Source organism: Labrus bergylta, chromosome 14 (assembly GCF_963930695.1).
Source record: "Labrus bergylta chromosome 14, fLabBer1.1, whole genome shotgun sequence".
NCBI lineage: Eukaryota > Metazoa > Chordata > Actinopteri > Labriformes > Labridae > Labrus > Labrus bergylta.
Window position 1 is genome coordinate 22102931 of NC_089208.1, and position 22075 is coordinate 22125005.

At 46.2% G+C, this 22075-nt stretch overlaps 1 protein-coding gene across 10 annotated transcripts in view; it reads right to left on the reverse strand.

The window, feature by feature from the left end:
- The window catches only part of ncor1 (nuclear receptor corepressor 1), a 61806-nt gene that overhangs the window by 16648 nt on the left and 23083 nt on the right, over positions 1-22075 (reverse strand). For 8 of the 10 annotated variants that reach the window (XM_065963323.1, XM_065963316.1, XM_065963321.1 and 5 more), the window contains exons 15-22: positions 13123-13253; positions 12131-12426; positions 7534-7599; positions 3466-3602; positions 3287-3383; positions 1352-1796; positions 1141-1264; positions 248-404 (exon numbers count right to left, since the gene is read on the reverse strand). In XM_065963323.1, coding sequence (XP_065819395.1) covers positions 248-404; positions 1141-1264; positions 1352-1796; positions 3287-3383; positions 3466-3602; positions 7534-7599; positions 12131-12426; positions 13123-13253 — 1453 coding nt within the window. The remainder of the gene's footprint in view (positions 1-247; positions 405-1140; positions 1265-1351; positions 1797-3286; positions 3384-3465; positions 3603-7533; positions 7600-12130; positions 12427-13122; positions 13254-22075) is intronic. The other 2 variants (XM_065963315.1, XM_065963320.1) reach the window with 2 other exon arrangements.

Here is a 22075-nt window from a genome sequence, read left to right on the forward strand (position 1 = left end):
CAGGGTCAGCGTACTTTGTCTCGACCCAAGCTGAATCACATTATGACGATCTGGATCAGCCTCAAATTATTCAGAGATTTTTTTGGGAACAGCACAAAAATGAATGGGGGCCTTTTAAAAAATGTATCAGCTATAAATAGAGCAGTGCCAGCAGCGATGGGGAACAAGGCTGACAGAGCGATGAAGAGGAAGAGGGGGGAGACGAGGACAGCATGAGGGGAGAGTTTTTTTCTCCCTCTTCTCTTACCATCACGGTCCATTATGGTGGGGCTGCGGGTGTTGAAGGGGGGTCTGCGCTCGAGGTCTCCCTGATCCTGCCTCTGCTTCTCCTCTTGGTGAGCCGACTCATGCGCTTCTTTGATCTGGTGTTGCAGCATAGCTAAGCCGCTGATGGTCACACCGACCTATAGAAAGATTAAAGTGCAGAAGAGTTGGAATGTAAAGTACATACTGTTACGTGCAGCCCTCTTCTCTCTCTCTCTCTCTCTCCCTCTACCTGCTGCACATCTGCACCCAGGGAGGAGGAGGAGGAGGAGGATTTAGAGGAGGTAGGTAGAAGAGCTCTCTGGCACACACTCTGGGAAATGATGCGATGACGACCTTTAGGTCCCCATTTTTACTTTGATACTTTCCCCCCAAATGTAGCTTTCTGTTGTCCCAGGCATGTCTACATCTCTAGACTTTGTTGTTGTAATTTGGGTTGATGATACTCGGTAGTATTGTTTTGGGTCTTTTTGATTTCTTGAGGTTAAACTTTTCTCTTCAGGTAGTTTTAGGGGGAGATGCTGAGCGTGTCGAAACATTACGAGGAGGACCGCCCCTGAAACATTCAGCTGTCTCTGTTCAGCACAGAAACTTCAGTATTTTTGTGTAAGTGTGATGAGGGCTACTGTCCTGAAACCTCTACCCCCCCCCCCCCCCTCCCTCCGTGAGGTGCATGTGTGAAAGATTAAAGAGGCAGGCTAGAAATGTTTTCAGTGTCATTGTTGGGGACTTACAGCTTAGAAATGAAAAGACTGATAATATAAACACCTTGTGATCTCATCATAGAGCTCAAAATCTGAATTTCAATGTGTGGGCAGCTTTCAGCCTGCTGTGTCCTTGTCAGTCTGAATAGATCAACCTGTCACTGTGACTAACCATAGGTGGGATGTTCGCTGCCCGCTGGTGCAGCTGCTGGATGTTGAGTTGGGTTTGTTTGGGTGAGGACACCAGCACCGTGCCCGGAGGGTTGAGCAATGTCGGCTTGTCCATGGAGAATATTCTGCAGGGACAAAAAGCCAAAAGTCAAACCTTGTAAAACGTGTAAACTGCTGTCGTGAACCTGCAACATGTGATTAGGAAAACGCACCTCCTTTCAGGCTCGACCTCCACGTCCTCATCAGCACTGCAGGTGGCGCTGGAGTCATTATCTGAGTGGAGCTCCCTCTGCCTCTCTCCATGGTCTCCCTTTTCTCCTCTCTCCTTCATCTCAGGCTCCATCTTGACCTGAACCTCTCCGCTCTTCATGTCCAGATCTTGAGGTTCGATCTTGGGATGCAGCGAGCCTCCGTAGGAAGCCAACCGGGTCTTCTCCTCCTGAGACCCAGCCTCGCTTTCTGGACTCTTCTCCTCCTTGACACGGAGATCTCCATATGACAGCTCCTGGCCCTTCCCGTTGCTAGCCTGACCTCTGTCCTGGTCCGAGCAATGAGCATCTCCTGCAGCGCCGTCTGCCCTCTTGGAGTCCCCAGACTTTGAGGAGTCGGCCTGAGAGGGGGAGGGGGCACTCTCTGTGTCGGAGCTGTTGTCCCCGCCTGAAGGAAGCAAGAGCAGGATTCATTCAAATGTGTTCAACAACGAGCGTCACTCGTCATTAAACTCACAAACATTTTAAGAAATAAGGAATGGAGGATAAAACTAAAAGTAATGAGGAGGGGAAAGTAAATCTATGACCGTTATAGCTACAATTTCAGCACCGCTTTCCTTACGTAGCCTACGTAAGGAAAGCGGTGCTGTAGCATTGTATCGAGTCACTAGAATCATTTACGATCCGTTATGTAACCCTATAGGCCCCGTGTCCACCTGGCGTTTTGTCCGTGCAGAAAAGCGTTGTCTGTGCGCTCTGGAGTCCCTCACATGAAGCGCTAAGAATAAAAGTGCTGCATGTGCGTCTGTGTCTTTATAGCCCTGTTCAGCCCGCCGTTTCAAGCCCTGATATTCCGTATCACACAGTTTGAAGAACACTGGACACAAACTGTAAATCAAATCTGCTCATCACGTTATTTAAGAGAGAAACAGCTAAATGTGTCCCTACTGCTGCCTTCCGTCTACAGCTGCAGTCGTTGCCATGGAGATGGTGCCAAAATGGATCTGCATGATGTAGTTCATGTGTAAAAAACAAAAATCAGAGAAGCAGCTTCCCCGAAGATCCGAACGGCCAACAGGATGGTGTCATAGTGTCACTGACCGGCTGTGTGATGAAGATAGCGTGAGCGCGGCGGGCTGTCGTATCACGGAGACCTCTAAAGAGCAGGTTTCCACGAGACGGAGAATACACATGACAGGAAACCTCCTGACCTACCGCTGTCGCCACTGCTCCATAAATCCCCAGGAGGCTGTTTGAATTAAATATTAGTCGGCTAAGGATGAGCATTTTCCGACATACTGAGTCACGACGCTGCTTAGAAAACCAAATATTGATTTCACAAACCAGCTGTAGCGCTTCAGCAGCAGCGGAGATAACAACCTCTGGAGAGGAGGGAGGCAGACGGGCCTGCTGGATCAAAGAGGCGGACCAGCACTTTGTGTTCAAAGAGCTGGCTTTGTTGAGTCTTCAAAGACAAGAACTGTTATGCAACAGGCGCCCATGTAGTCAGAATTAGTTCATATCTTTTATCTCCACCTCCCCCCCCCCTTGCTTTTTTTCATTTGATCCTTTTTTTTTCTCCACGCTCTCATTAAAAGCACAGTCAGCGGAGAGCGAGGACACCGCCATCAACTCGAAACCCTTACATGACGGCTGAGAGGGCATTTGAGATCAGGCGCCGCTGCTTTGTGTAACACGTATCGCTGTGTTCTCTCTCTCTCTCTCTCTCTGCACGGCCTCTTTATCCAACATGTAATATCATATCAAACTCCTCTGCTCGTACTCGAGGGAACAACCTGGGTACAAAACCCCCATCAGCACCGTTTGCACCCTTCACCCCAGAGCCTGAGGATGTACACGTGCTTCATATCAACATGAGGCAGCCATGGCGCAGTTTTGATAAAAGCACTTTTCAACGTAGCCGTTTATCTCTCTGACCTTCACTGTCATCTGCGTTGTCGTCGTCGTCATCATCGGGTGATGCTGTGGAGAGACCTTCACCTTGAGATCTATCAGCACGAGCCCGCCGTGTATCCTGGGAAACAGAAATATGTCTCTTATTTTGCACTCCGACTTTAAAAAGGTTACGAGACGATGACGGACAACACTCGGATCACCTGCTTGTGCTGCTGCAGCAGGTTGTCCAGGTTGTGACGTCTCTTGTAGTTGAAGTAGAAGTTCTTGCACTGTGCAACGCTTTTGGTGCCCACCATTTTGGCAATGGCTGTCCAGTCTCGCCCATGCTCGACAAGCCCTGAAGCAGGAAGAGAGAGACAGCAGCCTTCAGACACTTCACACAAACTCATTCATGAGGCTTAAAGGAACATGTTGTGTATGATAAAACAAGCTAAAACTGCCCACTTAAATATCCTGGGTAGATTAGCATTTCATGTGTCACAGTGAGGGGGGGGTGGGGGAGCTGCTGAAGTCCCAGTGTTTAAAACAGATCCAGGACGTCGGGTGAAGCAACAGAGTCCAACGCTATGATGACGTGTAATTGGATCTTTGGATGCAGCAGCTTCACTACTTGAATTTTCCCTGAATATAACCTGCTTAAGTCACGCATCACCTCGCCCAGAGAACAACGTTTTTACTGACAAAATGTGTGTGTGAGCCAGTTTTGGCCATTTGTGCAGCCCACCCTGACACATTTTTTTTTGAGGGCAGTGCATGAGTGAAACCAGTGCTTCCATTGCTGCAACACCTGTTGGTTTGACCTGATAACTGCTCTCATATCAGGCAAACCGAGGGGCGTCCAAAACGGCCGTGTGGGGGGGGCCTTAAAACCGCCTACCTTCTCTGGTCCAAACAAATCCAGAGCATTCAGGACCAGAATCTAAAGTTAGAAGGAGGACATACTGGCTGCTGCATTGTTGTCAGAGAAGCCAGCACTTCAACATAGCATGTTTCCTTAATGTCTGATCATATAGTAAGATCACTTTATCATTTCACTCACTACACATCTTACTGGTTGGACCTTTAATGCGCAGCCATCTCAAACCTCAAACTTTAGACTTATGAAGGCTGCTAAAAATGTAGAAACCTACACACAGAAGGAGAGAGTCTGGTGGTGTACTCGGAGGTTCAGACACATTTTATGAAGGTGCTCTTTGGTCTCTAAATAAAGGCAGAAAAATCCTTTAAAAATACCTTTAAAACCTTTAAAAATATGGATGGGTGATGCAAAGTAATAAACTCTGAGTCAAGTGAGTAGCTCCTCAACCTCTCTATGCGTTTAGCATCATCATGATGAGAAGGCTCATTGAATAAGGCTTCTTTTCTTTTGATTCTGAGACCATTACAGCCTTTGTATAAGACAGATTGTAATAGTTATATGACCCTGAGTTAGCAGGAGTCCACTCTGAAGAGCAGCAGAGTCGATTCACCAACCTGTGAGTCCTTACTTAATGTGGATCAACTTTTAAATCTCATACATCTAAAAGTACGGCCTCATGCTGCATCAGTGTAAAAAACTAAACTTCAAGAAGCTGCTCCACTTTTTATCACCATCCAGAGTTCATCGTTGCATTGCTTCCCAAAGTGACGCTGCGCTCACGGGCTCCCTGTTGCTATGGTTTGCCGTCGGTTTTCCCTCATCCTGATTAACGCTGAGCCGCACACACAATAAGCTTTACTGGTCTAACTAAACTCTGAAACTACTCTCCCAGGCAGCAGTGAACTGGAAGACTGCCATTTACCTTTGACATGAGGGCGTCTGTTCTCTAAATCCTCTAACCCCCGTGACCTCCCCCTCCCTCCCTCCCTCCCGCCCCGGCGCTGCTGAGATGAGGGATACTGGCAGCTTGACAAATCACCACGGAGCTAAACACAAAGCCCCATTACTGCTCCAGTTAAATGAGGGAACGAGGGCATTGGGACGGCTCACAGTGACTCAAATCCTATCCAGTTACTCGCAGAGATGGCGGACAGAAATGTGTGATTTGTGACATCCAGTCGACACAGAGAGACCAAACCTTGTTTCAACCACGGTGGAATATTCACCCAGTTGCCAAAGAAATCAGCATGAAACACTCTGGCGTGTAGCTAGGTGTAACCCTGCAGAAACGCCGCCTCACAAAGCCGAGGCACGTGGATGCTTACTTAACTGTCTTCAGATCAATTATTGCTCGCGTACATTCATCACATGGCAGATGACAGTGAATAGAAACAGTGTCTGCTTTTTCAATCAAAGAAAAAAAACACAGTGTTATACTGTTACAATCTACCCATTCATATCTTTCAGACGTCACTGACAGAAGTCTTTGACGGAGCATTGCAGATATTTCCATCTTAGTGTTTAAAGTCTTGGTGTAGTAGATACGAACACTCCTGTAAGGTTTTATTCAACTGTCCAGATAAAGAGTCTGTTAAAGGTCCAATCAGTGAGATGTGTAGTGAGTGAAATGATAAAGTGATCTTACTATATGATCAGACATTAAGGAAACATGCTATGTTGAAGTGCTGGCTTCTCTGACAACAATGCAGCAGCCAGTATGTCCTCCTTCTAACTTTAGATTCTGGTCCTGAATGCTCTGGATTTGTTTGGACCAGAGAAGGTAGGCGGTTTTAAGGCACCCCCACACAGCCGTTTTGGATGCCCCTCAGTTTGTCAGATATGAGAGCAGTTATCAGGTCAACAGGTGTTGCAGCGATGGAAGCGGGCAAGAGAAGTGGTTCAGATAGAAGTGATTGTACCCGACCTAAAAAGCCTCTGCATGTTTCTAATAAACTCCACGAGCAGAAACGCTCCCTTCACCGACCAATCAAATTCAAGAAAGGGCGGGACTTCTGATATCAGCTTTGTCAACAACAATGGCGGAGGAGATGCTACGAGTCTGACTCGTCTTCTCGGGGCCGGGGAACAGTTTCCAGGTGTAGAGCTGCTGCTGATGTCATCGTCTTCAGGTTTTTTTTGGTGAAGCAAATATTAAACACACAGAGCTAAAACACAACAGACTTTACCGAGGGAAGCAGGAGTTACCTTTCGTTACCTAGCAACAATGAGCGCTTGGAGGAAGTGCTCTGAAACGGAGGTAGTGGGCGCCAAAAACGCTGTCAGAGGCCGCTGAACGTCTGCAGCACTTTGAGTCCAAGACTAATTTGCCCGAGAGGACGATAGGGCATCACATTTTTTAGCAGTCTTCAGATGAAAAAAGGCACAAAGTCCAAGAAATGAAGTTCTGATTCAAATGTGAATTGCTCAGATTAAAGCCCATAAAAACCTTTTTTCACAGTATTTGTTTCATATCGCAGACTGAAAAAATATTGCAATGCCGGTTTTCTCTGTTATCGTTCAGCCTTAATGTACGTTGTCACAGGATCGATCACACGTCTGTTAGCAGAGCGTGAGAGGATGTCTTCATTAATGAACAAAGCAAACAAAAAACCTTCAAAGTTATGTCATGAGTCGTTCTCTGAAATGTCTCTTCACCCAGCTCCTTTTCCCACCGTGAAAACTTGTGACGTCTAATCCCCGCATTAACAGGTTACAATAATGACCCAGGCTCTGAGGTACCCCCCCCCCCCCCATGGTAACTGCATGACCAGCCATGTGTGTCGGCATAGTATAAAAGTGATTTCTGAACGTGCCTTGTCATGTGACTGCAGGAGGAGGAGCAGGTCTCCTTTAACTAATCCTCCGATGTATGTAACATGCAGGTCCAAATGCCTGAGGAGATCACAGCAGCAATGAGCGACACAAATCTCCGATACCTAACTGAGTTAGACTTAATAAATTCACATTAATCCCGTTATTTACTCCCCCGGGTCTTTAAGTCGTGGCACTCAGGGGCGCAAGTGCAAATACGGAGAAATCCGAGTAAAGAGGGCACGAGAGGGAAACTCGACTAACAGCAAACAAACTAACTGTGAGATTCTCTAGATGGCAAAGTTTTGAATGTGAATAATAGATTGGGGGTGGGGGGTGGGGGGGGGGGGGGGAATGTGCAATGAATTCCTAGAAACCTGCACGGGGCTCTGACAGCGTCAAGCAAAGCAGCAGCACAAGCTTTCCATTTCACTGAGCGTGTGTACGTTCATGTGAGGAACAGGCAGGGCGAGGCAACATCACATAACCAGCAGAGGAAAAGAAAAAGGGGGTGGGGGAGAAGAGAAGAGCGTGAAAGCAGAAGAGGCAAAGAGAAAGAGAGATAAACCAGAAGGAGATTTTAAAATAAAAACTCTACCTTTTTTGGCAACCTCCATCTCCTCCTCGGTCCAGCGAGAAGTTTCTCCGGATTCACTAGCACCAGCTAAATCACACAGAAGAAAGACAGAGCCCCATCAGCACTGATAGCAAAGGAGAGAGAGGGAGATAGAGGAAGGGGGGGGTGACGGACGCGGAGAGAGTGACAGTCCTCCCTTCAGCCGTCTGCTTCTCATGGCCACTAATCTAATAATCTGTTTACATTCAGGGGCTGCTGAAACCTGCTCCCTCACTTACACTCTAACTCTAGCTCGTTCTCTTCCTCCTCCTCTCTGTGTCTCTCTCTCTTCCCTTCCCCACAGCCCAGAACAAGCCCTCCCCCTCCTCTCTAATCCACACGGGGGAGGGCCTTGGTCAGCTGATGTAGCGCCAGACAGTGGAGGAGTTGAGAGCCCGGCCTCCCGCTTTGGGAAATGGCCTTGGATGGAGACAAATAGACAGATAGGACAGATAGAACAGCCAGCCAGCCCCCCCCCCCCCTCAAAAAAAAACTCCCACCCCTTCTCCTGTGACACTACGAATCTCACTCAGTCACTCACACACTCCTCCTCCTTGCCTCGGCTTGGCTACACAGCTCCACACCCCCCCAACAAAATTCATAGAAGTGCACGGCTACTAGCGAGGAGGGGGGCTGAGTGAACTCTATCCCACTCTCCTCCATGGCACCCACCGACACTGTGTAAACATTCAGACTAATATAGTAGCAGATGTACCTTTGACATTAACAGGAGCACACACACACACACACACACACACACACACACACACACACACACACACACACACACACACACACACACACACACACACACACACACACACACACACACACACACACACACACACACACACACACACACACACACACACACACACACACACACACACACACACACACACACACACACACACACACACACACACACACACACACACACACACACACACACACACACACACACACCCCAATTCTCACTGTTTAGACGGCTCCTACCCGAAGGTTCCCCCGGTTACACAGCTCGCTACACTTAGTTAAACAAATGTCCACTGGACTGGGTTTCCTCTTCCTGTGGTAACAATCACATGTTCTCCTCGTGACAGTTAAGGCGCCTCTAGCGTGGTCATTAATCCCCATGAGCTATGAAAACAGACACGGTGTCCGCCTGCAGTGCGGCTTCTCACCTAATGACACACACACAAACACGCTAACGTACACTTTCCCCCGCGGCTTCAAACGAGATCAAGCGCTGTTTGCCCCCACTGAATCAGCAGCTTCCTAAAGCTGCCTGGCTCCGATCCAACTGGGCGAGACCGGCAGAGAGCCAGCTTACTTCTAAGAAGCACCGTAGCAGCGGGGGTTACAACAGTGCAGGCAAACAGACACATTAAATCCACAATGTAGTCACTGAGGGAGATTACGGTCGACGCAGTCCTACGTAAAGCATGATACGAGCAGAGCAGGGCCAGAGAGGTCAGCGGGTTGAGAGGATGGAAGGACACGCTGCAGATGGTTAGTTAATCACATTATGGAGCAGACCTTGCATAACTCTGACTGTAGAGCGAGAGCGAGAGCGAGAGAGAGAGCGAGAGAGAGAGAGGGAGCAGGTGGCAGAGACACTGAATTAATGATACAGATTTAGCTCAGATACCTGAAAGAATGACAGGCTTCAAAGGTTGGGAGAGTCCAAGAGTGTGTGATTGATCGCCATGACAGCAGCTCTTATGGAGACGTTTGATACCATGGTGATGCACCAACTTCAAGCAGCTTCCCATTCAAGCTTATTAATCGTTGACGAAAAAACTAAAGAAATATCCTAAAAATGTTTTTGTCAACTGAATCTAAAAAACAAGAACGAGGCTTTACAAAAAACGATTACTAACTGAATTGTTATTGTGTGTTTGTGTGCGTACAGGTTCTAAGGCAGCCCCACGCGGCCGTTTTGGAAGCCCCTCGGTTTGCCAGATATGAGAGCAGTTATCAGGTCAACAGGTGTTGCAGTGATGGAAGCGGGCAAGAGAAGTGGTTCAGATAGAAGTGAGTCCACAACATGGCAACCTGTGTGAGCATGGACTCTGGAGAGGAAAGGGGGGGGGGGAGACAGCTCTCTACAATGTTTAGAATCTGGACTGCAGTACCCGTTTTAAACACTAGGGGTCAGAGTTACATATTGCTCCACGTCTGTTTTTAACTTAAAGATTTTGTTCTCTTTCTCGAACAAAACGATTGAAAAAAATACGAACTTGTTTCCAAAACGTTTAAGGGTTAAAATGTTGGGTAAAGCTGTGGAGTGATTCCTGTATCGGGAGCACAATACAGCCTGGTTTCTACTCTCTGCAGCCGGAGACAAACAATTCATGTACCTCTTGGCATGAGGCCATGTGCACTCTGCCATTGTTCAGGGTCCATCAGGTCTGTCTGACCCCGACAGAGAACCGCCACAGAACAAGCTGCAAACTTGTCTTTAAATGTTCAGTATGTAGGTTCAGCTAAAAAACAGATGAGGCAGAGACACTTAAGCAGAATACTCGTGGCTGGTTATCACATACCTGAGGCCGCCGAGCCGCTCTGCAGGAACGTAACCAAGGGGAGGAAGTTAACTACCCCCGGCCTTAACGAAAACTAATACAAATTAAACGTACAAACAAGCACTGAAAACGAAAGCTAAAGTAAATACAAAAAAATTAAAACCTTGTTTCTTGGACGGTTTAATATTCGGTAACGACGCCTGAAACTACTCGACTGACTCCCAGGCTTCAAAGAAAAACAAATTGAAGCCAGCTTTATTTTGAAAGGTATGTTAGTCAAAGTGTCACAAATATAACTTGAAATCTGACCCCAGGCCTGTCAGCGCTGAGAGTCGATTATTCACGACAGGTCTAAAAATATCTTTGAGCCGACTCTGACGTTTCAGAGGACAAATGAGATACGAGAGAAAGAGCCGTGTGTGAAGGCGTGTTCTGAGGTTAAGTATTTTCAGCCGTATATATTTTGTTACAATGACGGATATTCACGCTACATGTGGGCAAAGTCTTGTCAGTATGTGAATGTAAATGCGAGTAATGAAGAGCTCAGTCCACAGGCTGCTCTAATCGGTAGCTTTTATTTAGCGTCTTCATTGAGCCTGACTGCTTATTTCCATAAAGTCTGTTCGCGCTGCGTTCCGTTGCGCCACAGCTTTGCTGAGCACGCCCCGCCCCACTGGGTCTGTTTCTGTAGTGCAGACATGAGCAGCTGTAATCACGGGTTCACAAGATCGCAGGATGTGCAAAAACTCCGTGAGAGATCTGTTAATCAATCCCCATTTTGTAAAATACTAAATATCATTGCTACTACTTGCCTTGAAGCTAGCTAGCATGTAGCATGATGTTGTTATTATGTGATATGCTGTTTGTAAAGTTTATTGTTCTTAATTGTTTTGTATTGATTTTCATTGGGGATATTTGTTTGACATCTTCCTGCCCTGGGAGCACAGATGTTCATTAGCTTTATAGCTAACTCTGGCCCGACAGTAGTGTTGTGCATCGCCCGTCAAATAAACCAATAAGCTTATCTTAACTAGCATCCAATGCTTTCAAACCCAGCGTGAATTTTCCCCCCTCTCTTAGGGCGCACTCACATTAGGCAATCCGTACCATGTCTAAGCACGCTTCACCCCTAAAGTTCAGTTGGTTTGACTAGTGTGAGTGCTTCGATCTTTGCTCAAAGCACCAAACACTTCCTTGGGCCTTCGGCTCGGTACAGTTCATGCACGAGCACGAGCACAAGCACGGGTACACAATGTGGACAGCTTTCAGTATGGAGATGGTTCAGTATGGTTCTGTCTGTATCTGACTAACATGACTCACAATAAGACACAAAGTCAGTAAAGTAGCTGTCTTGTTCTCTCTGTTGTTCTCTGATTTGAGGACTCTACCGCACGTCTATTTTATTTTTCTTAATTTCCGAGTCCGCCTGTATTTAAACTAATCACGCTTCATAATCACATAAAGCCACACATGTGTTGTATTACAACGTTATGTACAAGAGGTAACCGTGTTCAGGCCCGGTTAGTGCTGGAGCAGTGTGAGTGCAGGCCGGCGGGGGAATTGGGAGGCACAGTACAGGACAATCGTGCTTAAACTGGCGAGTGCGCTCTTCGTTTTTCACCTCATTTTTGTAAGGTTCTGTTTTGACAGGACAAAAGGACGGTCAGTTCATAACTCTGAACTCTGCTGGACACTTTATGGAGACTTTAACGTTGAACTGTAAACGATTCCTCCGTGAAAAGAACAAAAAGTCGTTTTAAATTAAATAATGTGACTTCCTAATAAAATGAATTATTCAGAGTCTTCCTGCAAACATGTCATCTTCGGTTTCTAGTAGCATAAACAAAATAACAGCATTACAGCTCAGACGGCACGAGGAAGCTTTAGATACTCTCGTTCAGTGAATCTCTGAGGCAGACGCGTTCATTACTTCCCGTAATCTGTGATCAAATATCATACGGTGTTATTTAAAAACTGCTGTGATAATAAGTTCCTGTGCTGTAAGACGACATCATCCACAACCTCCCGAGAGCGTCCCAGAGAGTATTCACCTTTGTTAGCATCCATGGAAGCTAGTGGAGTCTGTGGTTTCACAGGCTCCTTCAAGGCCTTCTGTCCTGGATCCTGTTTGGGGAGCTGTGGAGGATCTGGCAGCGCAGGCTCAGGGGCAGCGGGAGGAGCTTCATCGGCCGCCACAGACGCAGCTTCATTGGCCATGGAGCGTGTGGTGATCCTTCCCTTACGGCGGCCCTGGCTGTTGGCAGTCTTCCTGCCACGCGGCGTGTTTTGCTCCTTCCCGTCCTCGTCCTCCCCGGCGTCACACTTGTCTTTGTCCTTGCCAATGTCCCTGTGGTTTGTGAGTGGGAAAACACAGATTTAGAGCCGGTGGAGGGAATATCTGCTCCCTTCTGACACAGCAATAACAGGCCCTCAGTTTGAGATCTGTTCTCCTCCATAATGAACACACGAGTAAAGAACGTTTCAATCTGTCTGCACTCAATCTGAACACAAGCTGGAAAAGTTTTCTCATCGATCTCCAGACATTGCTATCATCAAGCATCATTCTCAACACAATGTAAGAACTTCTGTGACTTAATTTCACTGTTTCTTTAAAGGAAGAATGTGCGAATCATGGTGCGTTCTAATTCATAACTCCTTAGTGTGAACGCAAGTGTAGGGGGGGTTGGAGGTGTGCCGCTGGAAGAGAGCAGAGGCTTCAGTATGGAGGAGGTGTGGCCAAACAGCAGTTTGTTTTGGTTTCACGCAGGAGCTGGGGGACTACATCTACTGGATCAAAAAGTCGAACACTCTTCCTTTAAGTCTCCCATTAAAATGAAAATATATATATATATATTTTTAAAACACAGCCATATGCATTTGTCTCATTAGAAGAATGCAAAATGTCATGGATATAAAAATCTTACTACACGTCTGCTGGACTATCAAATGTTAGATATTCAATATTTGAGAAGATGAATTACCCCTGAAGGGTCTCATGAACCTGAGTTACGCCTGCGCAATCTACTACTGTCTAAACGTTTACCTGGAATCCTCCTTTTCATCTTTCTCTTCCTCGTCCTTCTTTTCCTCGTCCTCTTTTTTCTCAGACTTCTCAGATTTGTCCTCTTCGTTTTTGTCGTCTGACTTGTCTTCTTGTGAGGGCCGTGTGATCTGCTGGAAACAAAACCACAAGGATCAAAAGGTTACTCAGTCATTTCCTCTTGAGATGTTCCTCGACGTGGAGATTAAAGAGGTACTGTAGCTTTAAGGGAAACTCAGCAGGAGTGTCAGGACAGAGAGAGAGGGGGGAGGGGGTGCGGGAATTGCCCACTTGCCCACCAGCTCCCCCTGTATTACATTTTTAATATGTCATTAACACCATCACAATCCGTTATTTGTCTATCCACAAAGACACGATACAGCAGCCTGATTCTACGTTTATTCCGACACAGAATCTACCCCCTACTGCATCAAACTTTAAAGTCTGCGCTGCCCCCTGACTGTCACACGCACAGAATGTAAACTCCATCACCAGGAGGAAGAGAATATGTTTACTGACAAGCTAATGTATCCGAGCAGCACATACAGCAACAGTAGGGCAGCTTCCTTATGCAGAAGCCTTTGATGTAACATCCAGTGTTTCCACGGCAACGACAACATGTCGTGCCTGTCATGGTCGGCTCTGTCATGCTGGCTGCCACCAAAAGACACGTCCCATTACAACTCTAAAATGATGGATTTCTCTGGCTTTAGCTATATTCACATATGCACTCCGGATAATATCTAGATCTTTACAGGAGGACTGCTCTGGAGATTCTCCCGACCTAGCCGTTCACATATGCTCCTCACAGCGGGGGCCTATCCCTGTCAGTGGGGGGGATTTCCTGAGGTAAGACGTGATGTAAATAAACACCGCAGAAGTAGCAGTCGAAGCAACAGAGTCCGCTACACAACGTTCTAATGAGAATATTTGTCTTTATATCAATGCTATGTGTAATCCAATGGAATGACAACATCCACAAAAGAGAGGAGAACAACATACTGACGAACAGAACAAAACATAATGCAGCCGTTTTATTACGTTCAAGGAGATCGTAGTGGTCGCATGCAGACACTTTAGGCAGTCACTATATAAACGTCATTCTCTTTCTATTGGCTGGAGTTGAAATCTCCGGTGTATATGCGGCCGCGTTCGGACATCAGCTCACTTGGATTTTCTGCGGAAAAAATACTAGGGGTCTGGCCGGAGAAACTCCAGGTAAAGAAATGCGTCTGTTTGCGTTCACACATAGCCTAAAGCACCTCAGGGTAGCCCAATCTCGGGAGTTTTTCAGGAGATTTCTGTATGTGTGAAAAGGGTTTCAGATAACTGTTGGAAATATTTGAGGCAAAAAAATTTAATTAATTTAGATGTTTTTGTGTAAAACTTTCACAAAATTCTACATATCACACCTTTAACTCCCCCCCCTCATGGCTTCATAAAAACTCTTCCTGCTCCAGTTTTCCAGCACGGTATCAAAGAACGGACTTCTTCTTCTGGTGGTTTCACAGATCTTGAATTTGTCCCTGTGAGCCCAGAGGACCATCTAAAAGTGCACAACTGAATGTGGGCTACAACGGCCGGCCTAATTATTCAGTTTGGTTGCAGACGCACAAAGCCGGGTGATTTATACAGATATGTGTGTGTACCTTAGAGTCAGACTGATTATTGCCTCACTCCTTCAGGATAAACTAAAGAGGGGAAGAAGGAAGCCAGGAAGGAAGACGACATGGAAAACTGTAGAAGACATTTAGGAGAGATAAAGGCTCCCATAGTTTCCTTCATCCAAATAGAAGTAAACAAAGTATGCTGATCCTACTTTCACTCATTAATTAACTAATTACAAAATGAAGAAACCTGGAGTGTAGCCAGTTCTCATGCCTCATTTACTGTCAGGACATCCCTCCATAGGACGGGCTTTGACCACGACGCTCCTTATGAACATTTTAAAACACAGCCTAGTTTAAAGATTTACACTAATATGGATCAAAGACAATCAAGGAGGAGGAGGAAATGGGTTCAGAGGAATACGATGTAGACGAGCGAGTGAAATCATTGTTTAAAAAGCTGAATTTCAATACAGTGATTGAGGACAGAGAAACATTCTTCATCATCACTGGCGGCGCGGTAACCACAGAAAGCTTCCTCCTGCCCCGCTCCATGAAAAGAGCCGTGCTGGAACAAGTCTGGCTATGCCAAGCCAAACATCCCATGCTGGTACCAGATGGAGCCAAGGAATGTGGCTCCTCTCAACGGTGAAGGCAACAGATACAGACTGAGGCAAAGGCCGAGAGGACAGGGGTACCAGGAAAAAAGGAAGAGACACACAGGGTTGTGGGGTCTGGATGCCATGAGGGACAGGAAGACGTGTTTTTCAGCTCCTCAAAAACAGGCCGTTGGCTGTCCTGGCTCGCTCTTATAAAAGACAGTGAGTGCTCGGGGGGTTTGCCTTCGAGGAGTGGAGCGACATGACGAGCTAAATCAAATGATCTGTATTTGGAAGAAGAACGCATGTGATGCGATCTCATGTTTACCCCAGCACACAGGCTGTCATTCATAACCCTTAAAGTCACCGCACGCCAATCTGAGGACGATTTTCACAGAAGACATTACTTTTAGACGCCGATTTGTAAAGACTCTTGATTTGTGACACTTTTTTTAAAGGTTTATTTTTGAGATGGGACAGAGACAGAAATCCTGGAGAGAGGTAGAGAGGGAGAGAGAGGGGAATGACGAGCAGGAAAGGAGCCACAGGCTGGATTTGAACCCGGGCCAGGACTGTAGCCTCTGTACATGGGGTGCACACACAAACCACAGTGCCACCAGCGCCCCCAAACCATTGCCACTTTTACATTTTGATGGACATTCTTTGACGTGAAGTCTTAAATAAAACAGGACTTTGAGAGAATCTAACTGCTGTGTCGTGACTGATTTCCTCAAGCTAGAAGGCGGGACATAACGTTTGAGTTGATCGTTCGCTTTGAGAGATTATTAATCCATCGAAAAATAGTCAACGCCCCTGAGTGCGTGCTGAGTCATCAGTAGAGACGCACAGATTGTGATAATTAGTACAGATTGCAGATCCTGATGTTTGTTTTTTGTGTCTTCTTTTGGCATCAGACTCCCACAGCGCTGACATTTCCTCTCCTGTTTGACGATGAAAAACAAGTCAGAGTTTGTCCAACGGGTGACGTCACCTCTTCTCTGAATCAGCAGCCAGGTGAACTACACGGCAACATTTCATTGATATGCCACAACAGATAAACAACGGCTACTGACATCTGCACGCCACCTCTACCATCTCTGTGCTCTAATGAACCTGCTGCATTATGTTTCCTGTTCTCCAGTATGTTCTTCTCCACTCTTTAGTTCACATTGTGATTCTGTTCAACTACAGTTCATCACCTCCAGACTAGACTACTGCAACAGTCTCCTCTACGGTTCACCATCCAAATCACTCAAGAAACTTCAATACATTCAGAACTCCGCTGCTCGACTTCCCACACACTCCAGCACCCGAGATCACATCACCCGAGATCACATCACCCCCGTTCTTCATGACCTCCACTGTCTCCCCATCCCCCAGCGTATCCATTTCAAACTCCTCATCCTCACCTACAAAGCCCTCCACAACCTGGCTCCCCCCTACCTGTCTGAGCTCCTCCACCAGAACACTCCCACCCGCACTCGCAGGTCTGCGGATGCAACCCTCCCCCCCTTTGTTTTTTGTTATTTCCTGTCAAAGCGTCTTTGAGTATTTAGAAAAACGCTATATAAATTGGATTTATTATTACTATAATTATAATAAATATTCTTATTATAGCGTTGTATAGAGGACTCTGTTACTTCCTGCGTCGTTCTTTTTACATCACGTCTTACCTCAGGACACCCCCCACCCCCTCCTGTCTGACAGGGATAGTCTCCCACTGTGAGGTGTATGTGTGGAAAAACCAGGTCAGGGTCTCTAGATCTCATATAGCATCTCATATAGCATCGAGTACATCCTGAAAAACAAAAACCATAGGAAATACAATATAAATTCTACAATTCACTTAGCAGACACTTTTATCCAAAGAGGCAAACATCAGAGAGTTAGAACACCACAAGCAAGGACCTAGAGAGGAGGAAACAACATCAGGAAGTGCACACAAACAGCTTTAAGTCTGATCGGACACACAGGTGCTAACAAGAAGTGACCAGAGGTGCTGACAGGAAGTGACCAGAGGCAGAGCTCAACATTGACAGCTGTTCTTGAGTTCCAATCAGTATAAAAACTGTCTTAAAATCGTCGTTATCAAACAAAACCATCGTCATCATCATCATCATAAAGGTCGTAGGTGTTCAGGAAATAAAAATGAGTGTACTTTTGCTAATCCAAATTTCTAATGAAATATTCCTACTTTTAACGCAATAACTGATGCACACACAGTCAACTATCACAGAAAAGGACGTAACACCACGGTGTGTGTGTTGTGGGGATTTGCAGTGTGATAATGAACAGCGATGTGTGGATGAAACGTGGCGTTTAAACAGCTGAAAACACAGAGAAGGAAGTCAAAGACGAACCAAAACAAGTGCTACGAACTGTCCAAGGAATCCTCATCAAGGATACGCGTCATTGCACAGATCAAACTCTCCCCCTCTGTGGTTTGTTGACCCATATTTAGAGTATTGCATTCCAGAAGAGAAAGAATAATTTGGAAGTGTGATGATCTATCAAACAGCGTCACGATGCAGCTGCAGCAGCGTTCAGCTCGTCCAGGGACAGCCTGCAGAGTCAGAGCTCAGCTGCAGAGAGGAGCACGTCAGACTCTGACTCCGGACTCGCTCCCGGCCTGTAGGAGTCTGTAGAGCATGTTTGAGAGTCTTTTCAGCAGAGGTTGTTCTCCCCATACGTGTCATTCAGTGCGAAGCTGCTCCGGTTGGGAATCTGGGAGCGCTCTGCTGTTTGCTTTGGTCGGAGCGCCGTGGCATTCCTGCCTCTTCTCCCACACTGCGTAAAGAGCCTCCACACAGATGTTCTCCAAAAAGTCAATGAGGCCCTGTGGTTCTGTGGTTCTTCAGTGTTTTGAAATGAAGCTCTTTCCTGACCTGGCTTGAATATTTTAAGAGTTTTAATTTCTCCCCTCTTTTGCTGATTCACGAGTGCTGTTTGATTTAGGAAATGACGGAGCCGCAAGTCAATCTTCTCTTTCCGACCGCAGGGCCGAGGCCTCGGGAGGAATCTCTCACTCCTGCTTCAAGCAGTTTCACAGCAAGAAGAGGAAATGAAGTTTAAAGTTTTGCTATACATCAACTTTCGATTAAGATTTACTCAAACGCTCTTGTAAACAGGAAGAAGAGAAGCACAGGAAATAAAAGGGAACATGTTTATCAAACGAACCGTCCAGCTGATGGAAACTCCCGATCGTTCTCAGTGGAAGAATAATCTGCTCAAAAATGACTGAGAAAGAGCAGGATTGTAAAAAAGCATTGGCCACAGTTACCCTGGTTACTGGAGCTCTGCAGCAGAATAACTTCTCATCACTGACGCTACTAACCAATGAAAAAGACCGCTGGATAAATGTACCGACCAACAATAAATGAAGGAGCCGTCGAGAGTTTTTATAAATGTGAGGCCTACAGAACCCGTCTGCTGTCTCCTATATGCATTCTCTATCAAGCGTTAAAGGAGATCTATTCTGCTGATCCATCATGGTACGATGTTGGACGTCCAAACTTAACCTTCTGCAAAGACACACAGCTGTTGGCGTAAACCTCGGACGTGGTTTCCTGCTCATTTGAACGAGACGTTACGAGAACCTGACGTCAGATTCTGCCAACGTGTATTAGTTAATAACAGGCAGGAGGCTGCATGTGAAAATAACATGACAACACGTCCACAGAGAGAACTTACATGATATTATCTGTGCGATCGATGTAATTAGAAGAAGGTAAGAGAAGCTAAGCTGCTAATAAACACAAAAGTTACAGCTGGGGCGCTAGTGGCTATAGACCTCAAAGCGGGCGGCCCGGGTTTGAATCCAACCTGTGGCTCCTTTCCCGCATGTCATTCCCCACTCTCTCTCTCTCTCTCTCTCTCTGATTTCCGGCTCTGTCCACTGTCCTCTCTCTTATAAAGGCATAAAAAGCCCAAACATAAATCTTAAAAATGTTTACTGTTGATGCACCGAGCAGCCATGTTGGATTTTTACTTCTGAAGTTGCTCTGAGTTTCCAAGTCGGAATTCTGGCTTCAGGGGGGCGTTCCAGATGGCGAAATAAGGAGGTTTTTGAGCCACACATCTCACAACGCTACTCGCTAGGTGTCCCAGCCTGACATGATTAATGCTGAAAGTGAGGCTAATAGATCTCCCTCAAACATTTTAAACTTGGAATATTCTTCCATCAGATGGAGCCTCACGAATATGACACTGACGTCTGTACAAGACTCCCACGGTTCTTTCAAAGTGCTGATGTTGCTGTTTATCACAAACACTTCCTCTGGACAATTTTAAGCAACGATATGGAGGAATTTGGTTTGGTGCGCTTTTGGCGCCCGCCGATGGTCTCAGAGTGCAACTGCACTGCCGTAAGACAATCCCAGTGCTGCTAACTCCTCCCCCTCTTCGACAACGTGCTTCTGTTGACGATCAGAGGGCAAAGAAGTTGACAAAGACGCTGAGAGAAGCTAAACAAACACGTCGACTGACAAGGTTCAGTAATATTTACAAATTTAGTTAAAATCTCGCTCTGCTAGCGTCTACAGCCCTTTGTTAGCATGTTGAGTATGTGTTTGTGTATTCAACTGTTACCATGACGACTATAGACCGTGGTTAAATGTCTACACTGGAGAGGCTCATTTATGACATGCTAGTTGAGATGGGTTTGTTCCAAAATTCTGAAGCTAACTTGAAGATGGACGAGGAGAGAGACAACTTTTTGGGGTCAGATGGATTTATTCGTATCACACCTGAGACATAACTTGGGTTAGACGACTTTCTGAAGCCAGTAAACAACGAGACAACGATGACACTCAATCTGTTCTGAATAATATCTGCAGGGATGTACACTCTGCCACTCTCTCTCAGGTACTCAGGAGCAAGTTTGACTTTTGAAAACAAACACATGGCTGCAGACACAACATAGGATATCGCCTGTGTGGACTTCTATAGGGGTGCATCAAGTTAATCGTTGTCTTCAGGAGTTTTTCACAAGTGTTCAAAAGCAGATTTAGCCGACGCTAGTGAGCAGTGTTTTCTGATTTTGAAGAAATGCTAAAGCAACATCAGGGTCTTGTGTTCTGAACACTGCACAATAAATTATGACATTAAAAAACCTAAGTTCCTGCCGATTTCCTCTCTGTTAAGTTCCCTACCTCTTAGCATAAATACATAAATTCCAAACCGCCTTAGTTTGACAATAACATTAAACACCATGTCTGCACATGTCCTAAAAAAAACAGCCGACTTTAACCACCAACAAGCCTTCAGTTAAGATGAAGGAAGCAAACAGCCCGAGCAACAGAGCAAGAAGAAGTACAGCAGCGACAAAACACGAGAAGTCAACTGAGTCACTGTGCTAACAACAGCAAAAACTGCGGTTTCAAAGCTAGCCACATACCTGCAAGCTCATTTGCTGGTCATAAAAACCTCTTTACTCTGCTGTGAGCCACAGCTTACTGGTGTTGGAAATGTGAGTTTACCCTCCCGGTGCTTCCATAGCGGTGGTAACGGTAGCAGGAGGAGAGGGGCAGGACAGCACCAGAGCAGAGCTCCTTAGAAGGGCTGCCGGGCCACGGCACGGCCGCACATATTCCGGGAAAGCGTGTCATCAGGCCGCTTAAGCCGCCCAAAGAATTGTCCATCTCACATGCACGCACTAATCTATGCAGGGTCACTCAAGGTAATCCCTGCGAGCACTCCTCTTTGATTGGCACTCACAGCAGCAGTGAGTTTTTTGGGCCTGTCAGATGGCCGGGCTGTACCAACTCAGCTTTTCAGAGAGGGGGGACATTCTCTCTCTCTCTCTCTCTCTCTCTCTCTCTCTCTCTCTCTCTCTCTCTCTCTCTCTCTCTCTCTCTCTCTCTCTCTCTCTCTCTCTCTCTCTCTCTCTCTCTCTCTCTCTCTCTCTCTCTCTCTCTCTCTCTCTCTCTCTCTCTCTCTCTCTCTCTCTCTCTCTCTCTCTCTCTCTCTCTCTCTCTCTCTCTCTCTCTCTCTCTCTCTCTCTCTCTCTCTCTCTGTCTCTCAGAGGAGCAGAGGAAAGAGGAAATGGAAAATGAAAAAAACAAAACACACAGCACACACTCAGCGGATAAGCAGCCAGCGCTGACTCGGTTTCACTGAGTTTTTTTTTTCACTCACTCGCCCTACATTCCTCTTCTCTTGCTTTTGCTCACTCAGTCCTCTCTCTAATGACTCAGTACGCCCGCTCTAACTGCTGCTGTTAACTCACATCTCCAGCTTAAAACCACAATAACATTTTTTCTGTCTTAACAAAGATCACAGACCTCTGTGTGGATGTGAAATAATCTTTGTACGACCTGGCTCACATTAAACCCTTTGAAACACATGAGCACACATATACAGACCAACCAAGGTCAATGAACTTTCTTTCATATCTCGGTTAACTGTGTGGGGAGTTCTTTAAAGGAACAATCAGTGAGATGAGTAGTGAGTGAAATCATAAAGTGACCTTACTGTACGATCAGACATTAAGGAAACATGCTATGTTGAAGTGCTTAGATTCTGGTCCTGAATGCTCTGGATTTGTTTGGACCAGAGAAGATAGACAGTTTTAAGGCACCCCCACACGGCCGTTTTGGATGCCCCTCGGTTTGTCAGATATGAGAGCAGTTATCAGGTCAACAGGTGTTGTAGTGATGGAAGCGGGCAAGAGAAGTGGTTCAGATAGAAGTGATTGTACCCGACCTAAAAAGCCTCTGCATGTTTCTAATAAGCTCCACGAGCAGAAACGTG